General features: G+C 42.0%; 4 protein-coding genes across 7 annotated transcripts; 3 read left to right on the top strand and 1 right to left on the bottom strand.

Annotated features, from left to right (window-relative positions):
- Positions 1–529: 529 nt before the first annotated feature.
- zte38 (zebrafish testis-expressed 38) lies at positions 530–3,253 on the top strand. Of its 2 annotated transcripts, XM_068701661.1 has the most exons (12): positions 530–833; positions 1,047–1,191; positions 1,502–1,565; positions 1,746–1,782; positions 1,895–1,915; positions 2,010–2,036; positions 2,145–2,212; positions 2,296–2,444; positions 2,537–2,769; positions 2,880–2,928; positions 3,007–3,047; positions 3,181–3,253. In XM_068701661.1, exons 1-12 carry the CDS (start codon positions 783–785, stop codon positions 3,226–3,228), a joined length of 933 nt encoding a protein of 310 aa, XP_068557762.1. In that variant the 5' UTR covers positions 530–782; the 3' UTR covers positions 3,229–3,253. The 2 variants fall into 2 exon arrangements, with proteins under 2 accessions (XP_068557762.1, XP_068557761.1); XM_068701660.1 differs by having other exon boundaries at positions 3,007–3,224.
- Positions 3,254–3,258: 5 nt separating this feature from the next.
- Positions 3,259–8,386, bottom strand: aldh9a1b (aldehyde dehydrogenase 9 family, member A1b). 3 transcript variants are annotated; one of them, XM_068701656.1, is made up of 12 exons: positions 8,271–8,386; positions 7,818–8,045; positions 7,133–7,278; positions 6,662–6,791; positions 6,408–6,542; positions 5,541–5,737; positions 5,223–5,363; positions 4,944–5,132; positions 4,775–4,862; positions 4,512–4,653; positions 4,226–4,338; positions 3,259–4,029 (listed from the first exon to the last, which is right to left on the bottom strand). In XM_068701656.1, exons 2-12 carry the CDS (start codon positions 7,999–8,001, stop codon positions 3,935–3,937), a joined length of 1,560 nt encoding a protein of 519 aa, XP_068557757.1. In that variant the 5' UTR covers positions 8,002–8,045; positions 8,271–8,386; the 3' UTR covers positions 3,259–3,934. The 3 variants fall into 3 exon arrangements, with proteins under 3 accessions (XP_068557757.1, XP_068557760.1, XP_068557758.1); XM_068701659.1 differs by having other exon boundaries at positions 8,275–8,386; XM_068701657.1 differs by having other exon boundaries at positions 7,818–8,386.
- A 283-nt stretch (positions 8,387–8,669) lies between these two features.
- On the top strand, positions 8,670–14,475 carry uck2b (uridine-cytidine kinase 2b). The gene is made up of 7 exons (XM_068701663.1): positions 8,670–8,783; positions 10,964–11,123; positions 11,793–11,889; positions 12,069–12,211; positions 12,320–12,417; positions 12,697–12,745; positions 13,043–14,475. Exons 1-7 carry the CDS (start codon positions 8,676–8,678, stop codon positions 13,174–13,176), a joined length of 789 nt encoding a protein of 262 aa, XP_068557764.1. The 5' UTR covers positions 8,670–8,675; the 3' UTR covers positions 13,177–14,475.
- Positions 14,476–15,147: 672 nt separating this feature from the next.
- Positions 15,148–18,758, top strand: czib (CXXC motif containing zinc binding protein). Its single transcript, XM_068738050.1, has 8 exons — positions 15,148–15,179; positions 15,272–15,355; positions 15,492–15,548; positions 15,657–15,738; positions 15,845–15,876; positions 16,186–16,263; positions 16,392–16,457; positions 18,449–18,758. Exons 1-8 carry the CDS (start codon positions 15,174–15,176, stop codon positions 18,524–18,526), a joined length of 483 nt encoding a protein of 160 aa, XP_068594151.1. The 5' UTR covers positions 15,148–15,173; the 3' UTR covers positions 18,527–18,758.
- The last annotated feature ends 388 nt before the right edge of the window (positions 18,759–19,146 follow it).

Genomic DNA, 19,146 nt, shown 5'->3' with positions numbered 1-19,146 from the left:
TTTGAATATATGTAGTTCAGTGACCTCGACATAGCGCCATTCCACATTTTAACTAGAACTGAAAAGACCCCTGAGAGATAGACTTTTATTCTTTATTCTAAAACTTCACGGCAGACGTTTTTCCTTGCTATAGTGCGAAAATTAATAATCATAAATCATGACTGTGTTCCATTTACGGACTGTATTGCGCATTATTGACTGGCACCCTTAAATCAAACAGGGCCATCATTAATATTATTCATTACACCTGTGCTGTTGCTGCTAACTGATAAGCACCTCTGGTAGTAAATTAACTCTTAAAGTATTTGAATTAAATTCATAAATTAGACGTTAATGTTAATCCATGGAAGTGGATTAAGTGCAGAAAAAGTCATTATTTTCTCATGGAAAGGTAATATTAATAACTTATTCATTCAATCCTGATTATTACGTCGTATAAAGGCATATTAGATAAATATTTACAAATAGACTTCCGGTCATTTCTGTAGAGAGACGGCGATACTTTTGGCGGGAAAGACAAACTACGATATCCTGGCTAATGTTTGAGTAACTATACCGTTTGAGTAACTTTAACTTAAGCCTAACCTGTTTAGACTTGAGATAGGCTTTTTTCAAGACAGCATAAAGCAAACATATAAAAATATGTATGTGAGGAAAGGTTCCGTTACTGACATTATAGTTTAGTTCTGTTAGCTTGATGTCGGTGTAGCCTGTCGTCACATTGTTAGCTTGGTTAATTAACCGTTAGCTTTAGAGATCCCTCAGCGCCAGAGGAGGAGAACATGGCCGCTGGGAAGATGTGCATCAGGAAGACTAAAGAGGAAACAGCCGAGGTTTGACCACACACCACATACTAGCAAACGACATGTTTATGAGTTGATTTAATCAGTTTCTGCGTTTTATAAATCCATGTTCATCATGATTGTCAAGTCTCTGGGGGGGGGGGGGGGGGGGGACACTTGACGTGGACAACTGCGCCATCGCGTGGTCTTCAAGTCCAATTTAGTCCAGATGTTTTTCTCCTGTTTCTCAACGTCTTGGTTTAGTGGACCGGGTTGTTTCTGAAGGACTTGAAAACAAAGCAAGAGTCCCTCGTCTTCGTGAAGAGGATGATGGCTGTGGCGGTCTCCTCCATCACCTACCTCAGGGGGATTTTTCCAGAGGATGCCTACAGATCCAGATATCTGGAAGGTGACCACAAGATGACCAGAGGAAAAATAAGGAACATTTCATGCATGTTCATAGGATTAAACCTAATGCAATATCAGAACTCGTTTCACACATTTCACATGTTGTTAACTATGTTTTTCGACATGGCAATTTCAGCCTTATTGGAAACCTAGAAATCTAGAAAAATACAATTTTAGACCTCGAGTAGTAGAATCGTATTGAAAATGCACAGAACTTTGACAGGGTGATGGTGGTACACGTTGCTTATTATCAGTAACTAATACATGCTGCTTTTTTTAAACCTTTTTTTTTTTTTTTGCCATTCCACCAGATTTGTGCATCAAAGTTTTGCGTGAGGACTGCAACACCGCTGGCGCCAGCAAAGTTGTTAAATGGTAATTATGATACTCCTGCTCTAATGCTTCCAGAACATACAGCAGTGATTTCGGTCTAGCAGCCAGACTCCAGCTGAACACCAGGAGTAGGAAGTGGGCAGTGATGATCACTAGGTGGCTGAAGGACATTTCCTTTTCCTAATTGATGTCTTCGTCCTGTTTTAATCTCTTATGTTCCAGGATGATGGGCTGCTTTGACGCGTTAGAGAAGCAGTTTGTAAGTGCATCCGTGAATACTTTTAATTTGTAACGTTTCATCTTTTGATCCATGCTGCTACTTTTTTGTTTGTTTTTGTTTTACTCTTTATTCAACGTTGTCCTCTTAACAGCTCCAGATTGTATTCATTGGGGTAAGTAAATGAAGTCGGTACGGCAACATTTATAGTTCACACATTGCTTACAAAACAGAGCAGTAACTCTGTACATGCTTTTTTTTAAATCTAGGTGTACACCAATCCAGACGACCCAAATGTAAGCTTCCCCCGAGAATACTGAAAAAACGATTTAAGATTTTGAATAGAAACACTTATTTTTGTCAAATCGTAATTCCAACGTTGAGAAGCATTTCTCCCTTTGCAGTGCATCATTGAGTCCTACCAGTTCAAATTCAAATACACTGAGAAGGGACCAGAGATGGACATACTCAGGTTCGGATTAAAGAGTTTCTATGTTTGCTCTAGATGTACTAGATAAAGCCTCCATATGTGATGATGACTCTGGGAAACCGCAGGAACGACGACGTGGAGATGCAGGTGACGTTGGAGGACACCAAGAGAGCCTCGGTGCTGCTCATCAGGAAGCTCTTCCTGCTCATGCAGAACCTGGACGTCCTCCCCAGCGACGTGTACCTCACCATGAAGCTCTACTATTACGACGACAGTAAGGAATGCGTTAACGTCTCTGAAGAATCTTGTGTCATTTCTTGGGGTTCGCGCGCCTGTAAACGTCTCCATCCTGCTCTCCTTTCAAAGTCACCCCAGCTGACTACCAACCACCGGGCTTCAAGGAGGGCGAATGTGACAGCCTCTGGTTCGAAGGCGTGGCTGTGCACTTCAAGGTGGGCGAGGTGCAGACGGCGTTTCACGCCTTGAGAGTGCGCGTGTCGGCGGAACAAGGCCGGCTGGAGAAGCTTCAAGAAGGGAAGCATCTGAAGGAGACCGAGCAGGTTTCCCAGAGCGATCCTCCAGAGAGTCGAACGTTCACGGTGGGTGCAGAAAGAGGGATATTAAAAGGCTGGATTTCAGTTTAGTCTTCGTCTCCCTCTTCGGCCCCTCTTTCACAAATTGCTAAATCTAGCTCATTCCTGGATTACAGGATCCTCGTAAGGATACATACGACGAAGAGGAGCTACCTTCTGAAGACGGTACGTCTGTGCTGCTACTGTGACTAAACTGTGAAAACACATCAGAAGGTTTACACCGTTACTTTTCCTTTTAAACAGAGTCTGCACAGTTCAAGAAACCTAAAAGACCCCTCGCAAAGGTACAGTTGTACAAGAGGCATGATTATACAGTGGAAACCTCTCATACGGATCACTATATTTGAATTATTATATTATACGATATATGACACAATGCAAACTTGACAGGTGATTATTTCTTTTCGTCTATCTTAGAGAAATGCAGCTGCCAGAAATCTGTCAAGAAAGAAAAGAAGAATTTAGACAAAACAAAAGCTCCGACAGTCACAAACATGAATTAGTTCTTCATTTTATTGAAATGTTAAACACAGGTTTATGTTATGTTACAATATATTTGACATGAAAACATGTCAAGATTGGTTCCTTACATCTTTATTTTAGCCACCAGGCAGGATGTTACTGTCTGGTTCTAATTTAAACATTGTACAAAAAGCATAAATGAAATGTGCAATCTAGATGAATTTAATCAAACACTCAAGGGGCTCATTTTCTTTTTTGTGTTTATAAAAATATATTGATCTAGAAATAAAGCTCGACTTGTAAACCCTTTTCTGTTGTGAAGTACAACTCTGTGAAGTTATTTTGCACATAGGCGACAGAATATATCAAGAGTGAGAAAACATCAAAACTCATCTCGATTCTCTAGGAGCTGAAATCAATCAAGGTTCAGCGATCTTTAATTTGATCCATTTCACACAGATGATAACTTTGATTCAAATGTGTTTTAGGTTTCCTGCTATTCTACATAGCTAGTTGCTTCAGAATTACATTTATTTCACATTCAGAAAATATTGAACGTATTTTCCGTACAGACTTGCTGTCTCCTCTGATCCAGGCGTGTTCCTCATCACTTTGAGCTCTTTTCCCTGAAGTGTTAGTTCTGGTCCAGACCGTCGGTTTTCGGTCTCTGGGTCAATGTCACAGCTCCATTGTTCCTCTCGAGCGGGTCCTAGAAGAGGCTGTCCACGTCTCCCATCTCCACAAACACCGTCTTCAGCTGCGAGTAGTACTCCACCGTCACCTGGCCGTTCTCACGCCCTATGCCTGGTGAATGTAGAGATTACAAGGAAATAAAATGGAAGAACTCAAAACAATGATCAGATTAGCTGCTGCTGTTGTTTTGTAAGATGGTGCTGAATAAGAAAAATATCACAAATAACACCTCGATAGTCCTTCAAGCAGACTCAAATGATTTCAAGAAAAACAAATACCAGGCCAGCGGCGTCTGGTCTGTCTGTACCTGACATCTTGAAGCCTCCGAAGGGAACCTCCACTGGAGTGATGTTGTAGTTGTTGATGAAACAGGAACCGGCCTTGAGGTGCTCCACAACACGATGGGCTCGCCTCACATCCCTACAGAAGTTCATTTTAATAATATTTACACGTGCCTTTACTGATCTATCGATTGTTATATTCTACTGAAACTACTGGTCATTTTGCTGCCTTCAACTTAAATCTAGATTCTTCCAAGTTTCCAGACAATCATGGTTGGAAAAAGTCTCATTTAGTAGTGAGGTCGCCCTCACCTGGTGAAAACTCCTGCAGCCAGACCCAGGGTGGTGTCATTGGCTCGCTGCAGCGCCTCCTCTTCCGTCTCGAAGGACAACACAGACATGACGGGACCGAAGATCTCCTCCTTCACACAGGTCATCTCATCCGTGCAGTCGCCTGAACAGCCGCAATTAGAAAAGTAATAATTGGTAAAAAAAAAAAAATAGGTTGCAGCACTAAAGTACCAAAGAGTAAAGATGTGCATCTTCTGAATGCACTGTATTCACGGAGGTCTTACCCAATACACATGGAGTCATGTAGTATCCACCTCTGAGTTTGGGATCTGATGGTACAAAAGCTTCACCTCCGCACAGAACTGTAGCTCCCTACAAACAGAGCAATTTACAAAAAGGTCTCATTAAAGTCGCTGCACAAGAAGCAAAATGAATTATTACGACGAGTCTTACCTCTTTCTTTGCCTGATCAACATAGGAGAGCACTTTTTCCAGATGTGGCTGGTTGACCAGCGCTCCCATTCGTGTGCTCTCCAATAGCGGGTCTCCGATCTGGATTGCCCGCGTCCTCCTCACCACCTCCTCCACAAACTCAGGCAGAATATCCTTCTGAACGAACACCCTTGTACCATTGCTGCAGACCTGTTGTTACATTTAAATCAAATATAATATGCTTTTAATTTGTAGTTTGGTCACATGTTGTGTGAGCATTTCAAAATATACAATATCGACCTGGCCTTGAGACAGGAAGTTGGCCATCAGAGCTCCCCTCACAGCGTTCTCCAGATCGCTGTCCTGAAAGATGAGCAGAGGAGATTTCCCCCCGAGCTCCAGAGTCACCGGCTTCACCCCCTTGGAGGCCATCTCCATAATCTGTGGGTCGCATGGAGGAATAACCGTTGATTGTTCTGCTCACATTTAGGATCTACAAATCCTAAATCTAGGGAATCGATCGGTCGTGTTTACTATTTAATACACTGTGCTATTAAAACCAGTCAAAGTTGACACGGTGCGCGGATTTTTAAGTTCTACCGCGTAAACAGCACCGACCTTCTTGCCCGTGGGCACGCTCCCGGTGAAGGACACCTTAGCGACGTCCGGGTGGTGGCAGAGTAAGCTGCCGGTCTCCTGGCCGCCCTGCACCACGTTCAGCAGCCCCTCCGGAGCTCCGGCCGCCGCATAGATCTCCGCCAGCATGACCGCTGTCACGGGCGTCACCGGTGAAGGCTTGAACACCATGGAGTTGCCTGTTTCAGATGACAGACAACAGAGCGAGACCCATTGTTTGACTTGATTTAATTAACGAGAAATCACTCAGAGGTCAGACTGATGCCAGGTCAGCACAATAAGCACAATAAGCACAACATGACTTTAGAATGTTAGGGTTTATTACATCAGAACATTGGGCTATTTTGGGCAAAGAAACAGACTTATGACCACTGGGATTTAAACATACTGTGTTGATGTAGTACCATCTACGGGTGAAAAGCCTTCACATTTTTCAGAATGCTTTTAATGTGCATTTAAACTTGGCTGCAGAGTAAGCGGGTGAGTTGTAGCAGTTAATAAGCCAAATAAGTCAAACCTAAAAGAATTTGGAAACCACCTAAAGAAAAATGACAAAGCGTTATGAAGAAAAACAACCCGATTCATCCAATATCCCAAAACCTTAAAAACCTTTTCTTACTTTAAAGACTTACTGTTGAGGAGTTATATGAATACTTTATAAATGTGGACATAGTGGTGTTATCCAAACCCAAATCTTCTATGTTTTTCTAAATTCTTAACAAATGTCACTGAATCCCTTAAGGTAGTTTTTGAGATAATCTGCTAAATAACCTCCCTGACAGGGGAAGCCATTTAGGTGTCCTCAAGGTTATTATTTATGTCTTTAGTAACTTTAGTGGGATCCTTTACCACAGGCCAGGGCTGGAGCTGATTTCCAGGAAGCGATCTGTAAAGGAAAATTCCAAGCACCGATGCCGACACACACTCCCAGAGGCTCCCTGCGGGTGTAGGCAAAGGACCCTCCAGCCAACTGGACATGCTGGCCTGGATCAAAAGAAGGCAAAAGTATTGTGTAAAAACAGGTATAAAAAAGGTGACGTTGTAAACTAGGCTAAATGTAAATAATGTATTGCATAGAGCAATACTGACAGATATGGACCAACCTGCTAGAGTGCTAGCCAGGGCTGCATAGTACTCTATACACAGTCTGGCAGAGTCCACATCCAGACGGGCCTCTGTGATGGACTTCCCATTGTTGACCACCTCCATTTCAGCTATCTCCTCTCTCCTGCTCTGAACACGAGAGCCAGAGTAAGTGTGTTAGACAAGATCTCAGAAGCAACACTGGAAATACAAAAACTCTTTTCATGAATTGTTGGTGTTTAACATTCAGCTGAGTTCTTTATACTACAAGTGTTGCTGAGGTGTTGACCTCTTCAAATGTTCCACTGAGACAGTAGAGATGTCTCTGGTATTTCCTTTTTACATGAAATAAAACACAATGGATAGTAATTCCCACTCTTTAGATCTTTGTTATGCTAATTTTAGGAGGACCTCAATCAAATTACAAACACACTGAATGATTTTGGAAACCAGGGGTAGCAAATGAACCAAACCAAAAAAAAAAAAAACACCTCAATGATACGGGCAGCTTCTATCATGATCTTCGTCCTCTCCATCCCAGACAATTTGCTCCAATGACCAAACGCCGACTGGGCAGCCTTCACAGCCTGATCTACCTCGGCAGCACCACACAGCTCCAAATGGCACAAGACTCGCCCTGCAACAGTGAAACGTATGACGGTGACACAGGTTAAGTACAAAACATGCTTGTTCGTTTAGTTTTTACCGGTTCAAAGTCATCCTTTAATTAATAAAGACGAGGCCTGTATTATACTAAATACATTGACACTCTCTTATTACTCTCAGGCTGAGAAGCACCTTAAGACATTAAGATCAATAAGAGTGAAACATCTGCAGTGTACCACAAAGAGCTATAATAGCTAGGGAGCGGCCATATTGCCCATTGAAGCTGGTCAGGGGCCATAACTGGTTGCAAAAGATTGTGGCCATGTGTGACTGCATGGATGTGTGGATAAGCATTGTAAAGGAGTGTCTTGCTGAAGAAAAAAAATCCTTGAATAAGTAAATGTCATAAATGGAAAATGTATAGTGTAAAAAGACTATCAGAAAGGTCAAGATAACATAACAAAATACAGTATATTGTGCTCACAGGTCAGATGTCACTAGACAGACGTTTCACACAGCAATGATCAAAGTCCAGTTAGGAAACAGAAAATCAATATTCGTGCGGCTTACCTGTTGCAGGTTCGTAAACATGTTCCTTGTTACATGTCTCTGGGATCGTCTGTCTCTTCCCAGCCCAGAAGTTCAGCGGGTCCTTGATCTCCACTGAGCCCGAGGAGACGCATCGTACCCCCGCCGCGAGAGGAGCCGCCGCAGCAGCGGGCAGCCGCAGGGACGCCGCGAGCCTCTGGAGCATAACGTTGCTCCAAATGGCTCTATTGGTTGAAGTTTAGCCGATAACTGGAAAACATACATTCTGCTGGTAAACGTAATGTAACACCGTGCCTTCATTTGAACAAAACCGACAACATTAACGTTAGAAAACGTCAAAAAGGAGTTTCACGCGACTAACGGTTAACAGATTAAAGTTAGCGACAAGTGTATAAAACTGTTAACGTGCAGACTTCTTTTTCCTCGCCCTGCCATTTGTCATGTTTCACCGTTGTCTTTAACTCTTCAACTTACTTACAGGCTTCTTCCCAAATGGTGCGTATTTTAAGGTTAGAACTCTAACTCTAACGTAAATAACTATTCATGAACGCTAATGTTCGGTTCACGACATGATTTTGCTGTTGAGCAACCAGGAGGCGGGGCAAGTGAAATATGACCGTTGCTGGAGTCTACAGACATAACGGACGGTTGGTTATTATCACTGTCAATCACAAAAAACATATATGTATAAAGGTAATATTTACAAATTACTAATTTAATCGACTATACACTTGACATGTATTAGAGTTAACCTATACTGAAACAAAATAAATGTAAACACATGAAGGTAAAAAATAAATAAAATGAACGTCGGCGTTGTGGGAGGAGCTCCGCCTCATTTATGTTCCAGCACAGCAGCTCTGACGATACATTGCAAGCATGGCCGGGGACAGCGAGACCCACCTAAAGGACCGTGTCGAGAACACCAACAACATTATCCGACAGCCTTTTCTCATCGGTGTCTCCGGGGGCACCGCTAGCGGCAAGGTTGGCACTCCTAGTTAGCTAATATTACGGGTTTTTTTGCGAATTGCCGTTGTTTTAGTTTGAGCTTAATCACGGCAGAGGGTTTGTCGGCAGCCGGGTGCTAGTTGACCGCGTGGCTACAGCGACTCAACCCCCATGCGCTCAACGTTTGGGTTTTGATTGACAGTTCTATCATCTGTCTAACCGACCGCTATCACCGGCTTTACTTGGTCCGCGTTTAACAACGCCCGTTGTACATTAACGTTACTGAATTTCCCGTTTGTTCAGTTATTTTTTTTCCCATGTCGTAGTTAGCAGGATCAACTACCGTCAGACTACGTGGAAAGCACTGATGTCAGCCTTTAGCTTACTTTGGCCAAGTTAGCTGCCCGGCTAAATTCCATCACATTGGAGCAGCACCGGTTTGTGCTAACGATAGCTAGACAATGAGAGCTAACTTGTCTCTAGGCCACCCGAGTGTGTGACCTGGGATAACCGCTAACGCTAAGTTAAATCACGTTAACACAACCTAGTTGTTGGTGTAACAGTCCTAACCGACACGGGCTCTAAATATGTCTTGCCATCGCGTCCACATCCTTTTGTTCTGTTTAGGTTAATAAAAAAAACAAACCGATGTTGACCGTGCTATAAGTCTACTGTAGTATGTAATTAGCTGAAATAAGCTTTAAAAGACACTTATTTTTCATCCGCTAGTTAAACGTATACCCTCCCTGATTTGCCTTTTACAGTAACTGAGGCGACAGTGCACGCCACCGGCACGCACGCACACACACACACACACACACACACACGCACCCATGTTCCACGGATGTGAATATTTTCTATGACGTCGTTCTCTTTGTTATGAACCGGTGTATTTTGCGACTTTTCTGTGTCCCCAAAGGCCGCGCCTTGAGACACTATTTGAACATACAAGCTTGTCAGTGACGACCACATTTTTTCAATGGCATTTAAAAACGAAAGCGTGGAATCTTTGCTCTAACGGGCCTCACTTGCGGTGTAGGTTCACAGAATTAGACATGAGGGCAGACAATCGCCTCTTTTCCTCCACTCTGCTGTCTCTGGTTTAAGCCCCTCCTCCCAACTTTGTCCCATATATCTCCGCGCTGGCAACGAGTCCGTGTTTTTCTTTCTGTAAGCCCCTACACAAGGCGCTGAAGGAAGGGTGGCCTGTACTGTTTTGACGCCGGACTACACCGGTCTTAAGTCGTAAGGTGACTGCTCATGGATTGGGAGAATTTTGGCAGCAGCCCCCAGCTCAACGTGGCAGAAATGCAGATTTTTGTGTTTCTCGGCCTCACTGCTGAGGCTCGGGTTTTAACGATGGGTCGGCAGTTCTGGTTGAATACAGAGAAGCATTTCTTTGTTCTACCGGTAATAAAAAAAAAAAAAAAAAAAAAGTTTAGAGACTGTCGCTAAATCCAAGCATCGATTAACCCATCAATCCCTATTTACAGTACTAAACTAATATTGTCATATAATAGACTACTAACCCCCGCCAAGTGACTAGAACATCAAGTATCTGTCTCTAAACTAATATTTATTTTATAGTGATATGAAGGAAAGTGCCACCTTTGGGCTTTTGTGATGGTGATTTACGGTTGAAATGCTTGCTTTTCACTTAATGAATAACAATGGATTATTTATGGACTCTAGAATCTAGAGTTTGAGCATAAACAATTGTGCTGTAGATTTGCCTTATTAAATGTCAGTGTTTATTAGTCTGGTCTTCTGAATTTGTTGCATTTGAGTGTGTTGACACAACCTCTACCCCCTATCAAGGGGGGATGGGGGGGTTGTCCAAATTCATTGTACTACAATTTCATTTACACAAAGGCAACAGAGCCCCGGTTAACGGGAGAATGCCCAGTCAGCACTGGGTATGAGAGTCATTTGGTTGGGAAGGTCAGTGGGGACAAACATGGTGGGACCACTAAGCATTTCACCTTTTGATTGTTAGTTGACCTCACACAAGGTGGGACATTACCCACACAACCTATTTCTGGTTATATGTGGTTGTGGGTGAAACGCAAGTTTTAATTCCAATCAATTTGGACTAAATTGAAACACGTTTTCACTCACATTTGGGTTGACGGTTGTGTTCCTGCAGGTTTTTAACCACACACCCATGTAAGTTCATCTTTTTTTTTCTTTTTTCCCCCATTTGTTTGTTTCTGCAGTCGTCCGTGTGTGAGAAGATCATGGAGCTGCTGGGCCAGAACAAGATCGACCACCACCAGCGGCAGGTGGTGATCCTCAGCCAGGACAGCTTCTACAAGGTGCTGACTGCAGAGCAGAAGGCAAAAGCACTTAAGGGCCAGTTCAACTTTGATCACCCAGGTATGCACAGTGTATGGGATATATATCCCCTCTGGTTTACAGCAAGGCACATGTGTGCCGTTCATATCGCAGATTTCAGTTGCCCCAACGAATTTGAAACCAGGTTCTGCAAGTGCAGTTTCACTGTGGGTTTGTGGTTTTGAAATTCTCCACCAAAGAGATGCAATAACAGCTGAGGCTGCTTTAGGACTACACAGATTTAAAAAAATGCTTTCTGATTTAGATTAAAATAACTTGAGGGTTCAATCAAGCAATTTACCAAGATGATATAAAACATCCGGCTTGTGTTCAGCAGCACGCATTGCTGCCACGTTGATGATCACTGCGTCTTGGCAGAAGCATAAACTCCATTTTTGGAGTCTGACTTTGCCCCCCCCCCCCCCCCCCCCCCCCCCCCGAAGCTCCTGCTTCCTTTCTCGGCTGGTTTTAACTCCCCACAGTCAGCAGGCCTTTCTCAGAGGCAGCTGCTCTACGGCTCAGAGACTGAACCCAACACCTGTTACAGGAAAGGGATTCCTGGGTTACCAAACGTGCGGTGGTGGGGGGGGTCCCCCCACATGGGCATTGGTGCACACCAAGCCGGTTGAACTAGGGGCTGAGTTACACAACGTCTCTCAAAGATCCTAACTGAGCGTTTTGCCCTTTTTTTTTTTTTTTTCTTTTCCTCAGATGCCTTTGACAGTGAGCTGATTAAGCAAACACTCAAACAAATCCTGCAGGGTGAGACTGTCCAGATCCCAGTTTATGACTTTGTCACTCATTCCAGGTGAGCACCTATCTGCAACACTTCAAAGTTACTGTTTAGTCAACACCCAATATCATGTTCCAGCAGAATAGATTACCGCGGATAGTCGTGTTGAACCGGTTCCTGATAAACTCGATTGGAATATTTGCATACTACATGTCTGAATGTAGCCGCTGACGAGGAGGACCTCTGTGTTTCAGGAAAGAGGAGGTCATTACGGTGTACCCGGCCGATGTGGTCCTGTTTGAGGGCATCCTCATGTTCTACGCGCAGGAAATCAGAGATCTCTTCCAGATGAAGCTGTTTGTCGACACGGATCCAGACACACGGCTCTCTCGCCGAGGTGCGTTGCGAGAGTTGGGTTAATACGCAGAGGGTGTGGAGCGTTGCACCCTTTTTTTAAACTTGTGCTTAATGGACTAGTACTTATGTTGTGTTTGTGTGGTTTCAGTTCTTCGAGACATCAGTGAGCGTGGGAGAGAGCTGGAACAAGTGCTGGCTCAGTACATCACTTTTGTGAAGCCAGCCTTTGAGGAGTTCTGTTTACCAGTAAGTGATGTTTCTACTTTACAGGCATTAGAGTCCAGAGTACAACTGATATATTGGTTTTAATGTATTTGTCTGCTTTTGTGAATCAATAACCTTGCATTACATTGTTTATTAACCAGGGAGCACTGAGTTTTATTTTTGACTGTAAAATGAATTCATATCTAGGTCACAATTCGTGTATGTATGTTTGTTCAGTGTATGTATATCTGGTCATCAGAAATGTTTTTTTTTTGGCCAGTTAACTGACCTAAGCGTTGACCGTATCTTTATTTCTACCAGACGAAGAAGTATGCAGATGTGATTATTCCACGAGGAGCAGATAACCTTGGTATGGACAATTATTACACACTTACGCCTACATTGCATTTTTGCTGGTCATCAGTTGGGTTTGAAGACGACATGTTTTGGAATGAGGATTTACAATTAAGTGAGCTTATTGGAGCTTCCTCCTCTTGCTGCTTGAGACGACTTTAGCTGCTATTAGCAACAAATCGCCAAAATGTCTTGACTAGAGAGTTGTATTTTGACACTTTTTCTTCGTCTGTCTGACATTGTTACAGGAGTGCAATGCTAAATCGGTGGGGCACTGTGTGTGTAAAACATCTGTCTTCCTCATTTCCTGCAGTGGCCATCAACTTGATAGTACAGCACATCCAAGACATTCTGAACGGCGGACTAAAGCGCCACAATGGCTGCACGAACGGCCACAGCACTCCACGCCAGCGGCGGACCTCGGAGTCCAGCAGCCGGCCTCATTGACCTCGTCACACCTCTCTTCACAGGCCGGAGAGGGGTGTGGAGGGGTTGCGCTGTAAATAATGCCTGTTGGCATTCTTGTATTTAAGAGAGGGGGGGGGGGGGGAAGCGACGCAAAATTAATTGAAATGCCTTTTATTATGACTACTCTTGTTATTGGGTACTTTCATTGTTATTACTGAACTTGGGATTTAGATTTTATTTTTATTTTTTTTGTCAGCAGGTTAAAACAGGAAGCTGTTGTTGTGATGAGACCATGGGTTAAAAGTTGACCCCATGCATTTTCCTCCCAAATTGCATTTTTTTTTTTTATTTTATGTATCCCCTGCTGCTCCATGGTAAATCGTGCCGCTAATGAATAAAAGAGGGGAACCCTTTTTCTTTATTGCAATGTCTGATAAAACTTGAATCCCTAACAGCAGGGGAGACTGATGCATGTTTGGTCGGGTGCCAGACGAGAAGGATGCAGATTATAACACGAGTTGAAGAAACCAGGATTGCACTCTGTATTTGTACCGACAATCTTGGCAGTGTTTCCAACTCGTTTCTTGGTATTTGAGTTCCCTCGTCTCGTGTTAGTGGAATGTGTTTCACTCTGTTTACCACAAAGTATCCACAACACTGACTCTGTACAATGACTGCTGCAGCAGCAGCGACACACCACATGACTTTTCAGTACTGATCGTCAGGTGCAGGTCAACGAAGCCAAAGGCTGGGTAGGTTCAGCTGACCACTGTATTCACCCAGTCTAGTGTTGTGGGTATGGTAACACTTTGGGGATACACTCAAATCAATCACAACTAATTTACACAAGCACTATTTTGTTGAGTTAACTACAAGATGGTTATTTAAATTTGGATGTATGATTTACTTAAATATTCCTAATTTTAAATGGATAGACTAGCATTCATGAGAGCCCTTAAAAATACGATTTAAGATATGACATGTATACTCTCAGGTTGGAAAAAAACATTTTCAAATGCCAGAATAAGGTGTTCAATGCCACAGCAATATTAGTTTTCCCAGGTGTGTGGCCATTAACCACCAAGACCCACCACAATGCCTCTGCAAAGTTGCCTCAGGTTAACGTTTACAGTAAGTATCCACGCTAAAAAGCCAGTTTCCATTCTTTAACTTCAAGGTATAATAAACTGTTGAATCAATTTTGTATTCCACTTGCTGTATTTATTGTGTATAAAGAAATTGAATGAATGATTTGTACCAGGAGATTTGTACTGTAGGCTGTGTTACACTTATTACGAGGCAATTGCTTAATGGTTAATAAACTGATGCAGCCGAGTGTCTTTGTCTGAAGAGTGTGATTATTTGTTAATGTACTTTATTTGACTATTAAACGTGTGTGTGTGTGTGTGTGTGTGTGTTTGTGTGTGTGTGTGTGTGTGTGTGTGGTGGTTATGCGAACAAAGACTTCTCACTGTGAAGTAGTGTTACACGGGTCATCAATAAGTAGGTCATTCAATGTGCTTTTATTGTGACCACTAGAGGGTACAATTGACTGGAGTTATGCTCCCTTAAAGTGATAACGGAAATTTGACTGTTTAGATGCGTGTGATGGTTTAGTTGTAATGCGATGTTTGCGAATGTTTAAAACTACCAAGATATATATATATATATATATATATATATATATATATATATATATATATATATATATATATATATATATATATATATATATATATATATATATATATATATATATATATATATATATATATATATATATATTAATAAAACACAAACTGTTAACTGTAAATATGAAAACAAAGCAATGTTGTGTAGGTTGTTCTAGATGTATGATTTTTTATATATATATTGTAAGCACGATCCACGTGTTCCCAAATGAATTCCCAGCTACATTATTACTAAAGCAAAGCTGTGCTGCTCGATTTCAACAGAACTAAATAAAAACTCGTCCCATACGCCTCAGAAGCCATCATTTACGAGGTGTACCTGAAGGCAGCAGGCAAAGCTTCAAGATGGTGGTATGTGTCGCTGCAGCATGTTTCTGATGTAAACAGTGAAGCAGTTTTCCTAACTTTGGGGGGATTTTAACCTCTCGTTTTTGTCGTGACAGAAATTTGGGCTCCAGTTCAAAGCCACTCTGGAAAATGTCACTAACGTGAGACCGCTGGGCGACGATTTCCGCTGGTTTCTGAAGGTAGGGTGGCTGTCAAGCTAGCATGCTAACTATTTAACTCACTCCACTGTTTACCTATGATGTGTCACAGCCTCTCTCGCCTTCTGTCTCATTTACACAAGCAATGCTTTTTCCTCGTCATTTCCCCTCAACGTAGCTGAAGTGTGGAAACTGTGGAGAGATCCCAGATAAATGGCAGTATGTAACCCTAGAGGTAAAGAGACGTGTGTTCGCACAGTTAGGCAATATTTTGCCCACATTGTCACACACACACACACACACACGGTGTCCAACTTGTTTGTTTGTTTTAACTATTCCACAGGAGAGTGTGCCACTAAAAGGAGGAAGAAGCAGTGCCAGCATGGTGCAGAAGTGTAAACTTTGTGCCAGGGAAAATTCAATCGGTACGAGCTGACATACCATTTGACTCACTTTGTCTCTGAGATAAAAGGTCTGGAAGTATAATATGTAAACCGTTTTTTTTTTTTTTTTTTTTTTTTTTTTTAACAGATATCCTGGGAGACACAATCAAACCTTATAATGTAAGCAAACGTCTACTTGTACTTTTGAAACTATTGACACGTCACCGGTCTGTATTCGTGTAACTAGACAGTCAGACGCATTTTGTCCTCTCTCCAGTGCAGCTGCACACAGATACTAACATACACTGTAGTTGCCACTTGAACGCATGACTGAAATTAAGCAACAGCAGAATGGTGGAAAAAAAAAAGATTTTCAAAATCCTCTCTCTGTCTTGTCGACTAACACAAATGAGTTAGTTGAATGCTGCTTCTTTTTTTCCCCAGCCGTTAACATTGTGTCTCTCTTTCCGTATGTTTGCTGGGCTGAAGGCAGAGGACAACGAGCGCTTCAAGACGATGGTGCAGTTCGAGTGTCGAGGTCTGGAGCCCATCGACTTCCAACCTCAAGTGAGTATTTTAACTTGTAAAGGGAGCACAGGTGTTACTAATAACCTTAACGATGACGCCAGGAGCCTGATGCTCTCAAACTCTATAAACTGGATAATATTTGATCGTCTCTATTTAACTCACTCCAGGCTGGCTTCGCTGCAGAAGGAGCGGAGTCTGGAACAAAGTTTCCTGAAATTAACCTGCAAGAAAAAGTAAGTGTCGTAGTCAAGAGTTTAAAAGTTAGTGAGCGTCAAACACGTCATTTTCTGCGTTCTGGTGAAAAATGGTGGAAATGTAAAGGAAAATTCAGGCGGCAGGTGACAATTCAAGATATGGAAATGTAATGGGCTACATTAAGACTCTCAGGTATTCTGTATTGCTTTCAAATATTTCCTGTAGATCAAGTATTTTCTTTATCTCTACTCTAGTCAGCACACGTAGGTTTGCTCTCCCATCTCCTTTTGTGTCTTCTGTTTTGTAATCTCTTTAATTGTTCATGTGGCAATGATGTATTCATTCATTTATAAATCCCTGGACTTCAAAAGCTCATGTGAGTTTCAGCAAGACTCGTGTCCCAAACCTTCTGCGCAGTCAAAGCGTCTCCCGTATATCTGTTCTCTGAGAAGTCAAGAATAAAGTCATAGTATGATAAGAACACAGTGTACCTGTCCTACAGTCATCTCAAATCAGAGTCGGCTCAATATTTCACCAGAGACGTCTCACCATCACGTCCGCGCCACCGGAGCGCAGAGAAGAGCGCCCGACTGTACGCTGCTGACGCTTGTGGTTCAGATATGGAGCCGCACATCATCATCATCATCATCATCATCATCAACTGTACAAATGATGTTAACATCAATAATATCTTCTAATGCTGTACATATATCATCAAGAAGATCTCTCTCTCTCTCTCTCTCTCTCTCTCTCTCTCTCTCTCTCTCTCTCTCTCTCTCTCTCTCTCTCTCTCTCTCTCTCTCTCTCTCTCTCTCTCTCTCTCTCTCTCTCCACACTTCACTCACTCACTCTGTCTTCTCCAGTCACTTCACCCTGCTCATCGTCACCACCACAGATATCTGTCTTATTGATATCTGTCCGTTTCAAGTCATAGCTTCAGAGAGATAGTGGACACTTTAGTAACTAATTAGCTTGGTCCCACCCTTATTATTATTATTATTATTATTATTATTATTATTATTATTATTTTTTTTTTTTTTTGTATTGGTTTATTTGATAAGGGACGGTGCACGTTAACAAAAATATTGCTGTAAATGCGCCAGAATTAGCCAAGAGGCTGTTTTTCATCCGTTGTCCTGAAACCTTGAGGACTCATTGCTGGCTACGGCCATGGCAGTGGGAACAACGTGTCCCCTTCAGTTCTGGTGTGATACTATGACACAATGAAAGGAATACAACTGGACCTAGAGGCAAGTGTTTCTGAAGGTCTAAAGTTGAGAAGATACACTGGAGGAGGGTTTGGCATTTACATGAACGATACCCCACTCATTATCTTATCAATGAACTTACAGACGTTGATGTTTTTTCTACCATTTGTAAACATGATACAGAAACAGTTTCTCTTTTTTTTCGATTGTGAAATATCCCACAATCTTTTTTTTTTTTTTTTTTTTTTTTTCTTCTTTTAATCTTAAGTATATTTTCTGTTACAATGCAAATCCAGATGATGGTACTTTAAGACACTGAATTAATTTAATTTTCATTCATTAACAGACATTCTCTAATTCACTCCCTAAGTTTTATTACTTTTCTCTTTGATTTTAACTCTGAATATTTTTCCCTGATATCTTTGATTTAGTTTGTTTCTAGGTGTGTGTGTGTGTGTGTGTGTGTGTGTGTGTGTGTGTGTGTGTGTGTGTGTGTGTGTGTGTGTGTGTGTGTGTGTGTGTGTGTGTGTGTTTTTGTAACATAATTGTCTTTATTTGTGTATATGTGTATCATACTACCTACAGTTCTTTGAGTTCTTTGTGTGTTACATGTTGTCTGTTTAAAGAAGGGAACAACTTGTCCGTTAGAGACAGTTTGTGTTTAGAATTTCTTCATTGAGAATATTTGACTTTCAACAGGATGTCAACCTTTGATGCTGCACTGTTGTATATCATTCATTATGTGTGAAGTTTAATACCAGTAGTTATTTAGTTGCAGGTTCTTTCATTCATTTGACAAACCCACATTTTGTGAATTTCAGGACTGGACAGACTACGATGAGGAAGCCAAGGAGTCGGTGGGAATATATGAGGTCACTCACCAGTTCATCAAGTGCTGATGTCATCAAGTGAAGAGCCTCCGAGGTGGGCGAATGAACACTACAGCCGAACATCCTCAGGTCTCTCAGTGGCCATCGAGGATCCATCGGGTGCTGAGGTGGCGAGGTTTGGATGATGATGAACATTAACAGGTGTGGATTAAAACCACAGGTTGTCTATACACGTCTTGGATTGATCAACATGTTTAAGGCTTCTTCGTTTTTCCACTGCCTCAATAAAATGAAAAGGTGACATTTTTGAGTTGAGCTTTTTCTATGCACACTTGAGAGCCACTTTAAATGGTCAGTAGGCATGTAGTAGTACCACACTTATAGCACAACCAAACTGTGAGATGATACAATAAAAATACTTATTACAGCTGTAATAGCTGTAATACAGCTGAAATAGAAAAGATGTCCTCTTTAGCAAAAACCAAAAGAGGAGCAACATGAGCTGATTGGAGAGAAGTGAGAGGTGACTGCTGTCAACCAAGGAGACGAAGCAGAAGAAACGTCAGATCTCTCACTCTGTCAGCATTTCAAAGTACTGTAAACTGTCTAGAAATTGCTAACAATGTACAGGGGTGGGGATATATTGTATCATACAGTAGACTTCCCCTTCAATAAAATAGAATTAAGAC

The sequence above is a fragment of the Cebidichthys violaceus genome, unplaced genomic scaffold (genome assembly GCF_023349555.1).
Source record: "Cebidichthys violaceus isolate CVI_PGR_0920_01 unplaced genomic scaffold, fCebVio1.0.p SCAF_8, whole genome shotgun sequence".
In the NCBI taxonomy this organism is placed as follows: domain Eukaryota; kingdom Metazoa; phylum Chordata; class Actinopteri; order Perciformes; family Stichaeidae; genus Cebidichthys; species Cebidichthys violaceus.
The sequence above is the reverse complement of the archived record's forward strand: the minus strand, read 5'-3'. Positions and strand labels throughout refer to the sequence as shown.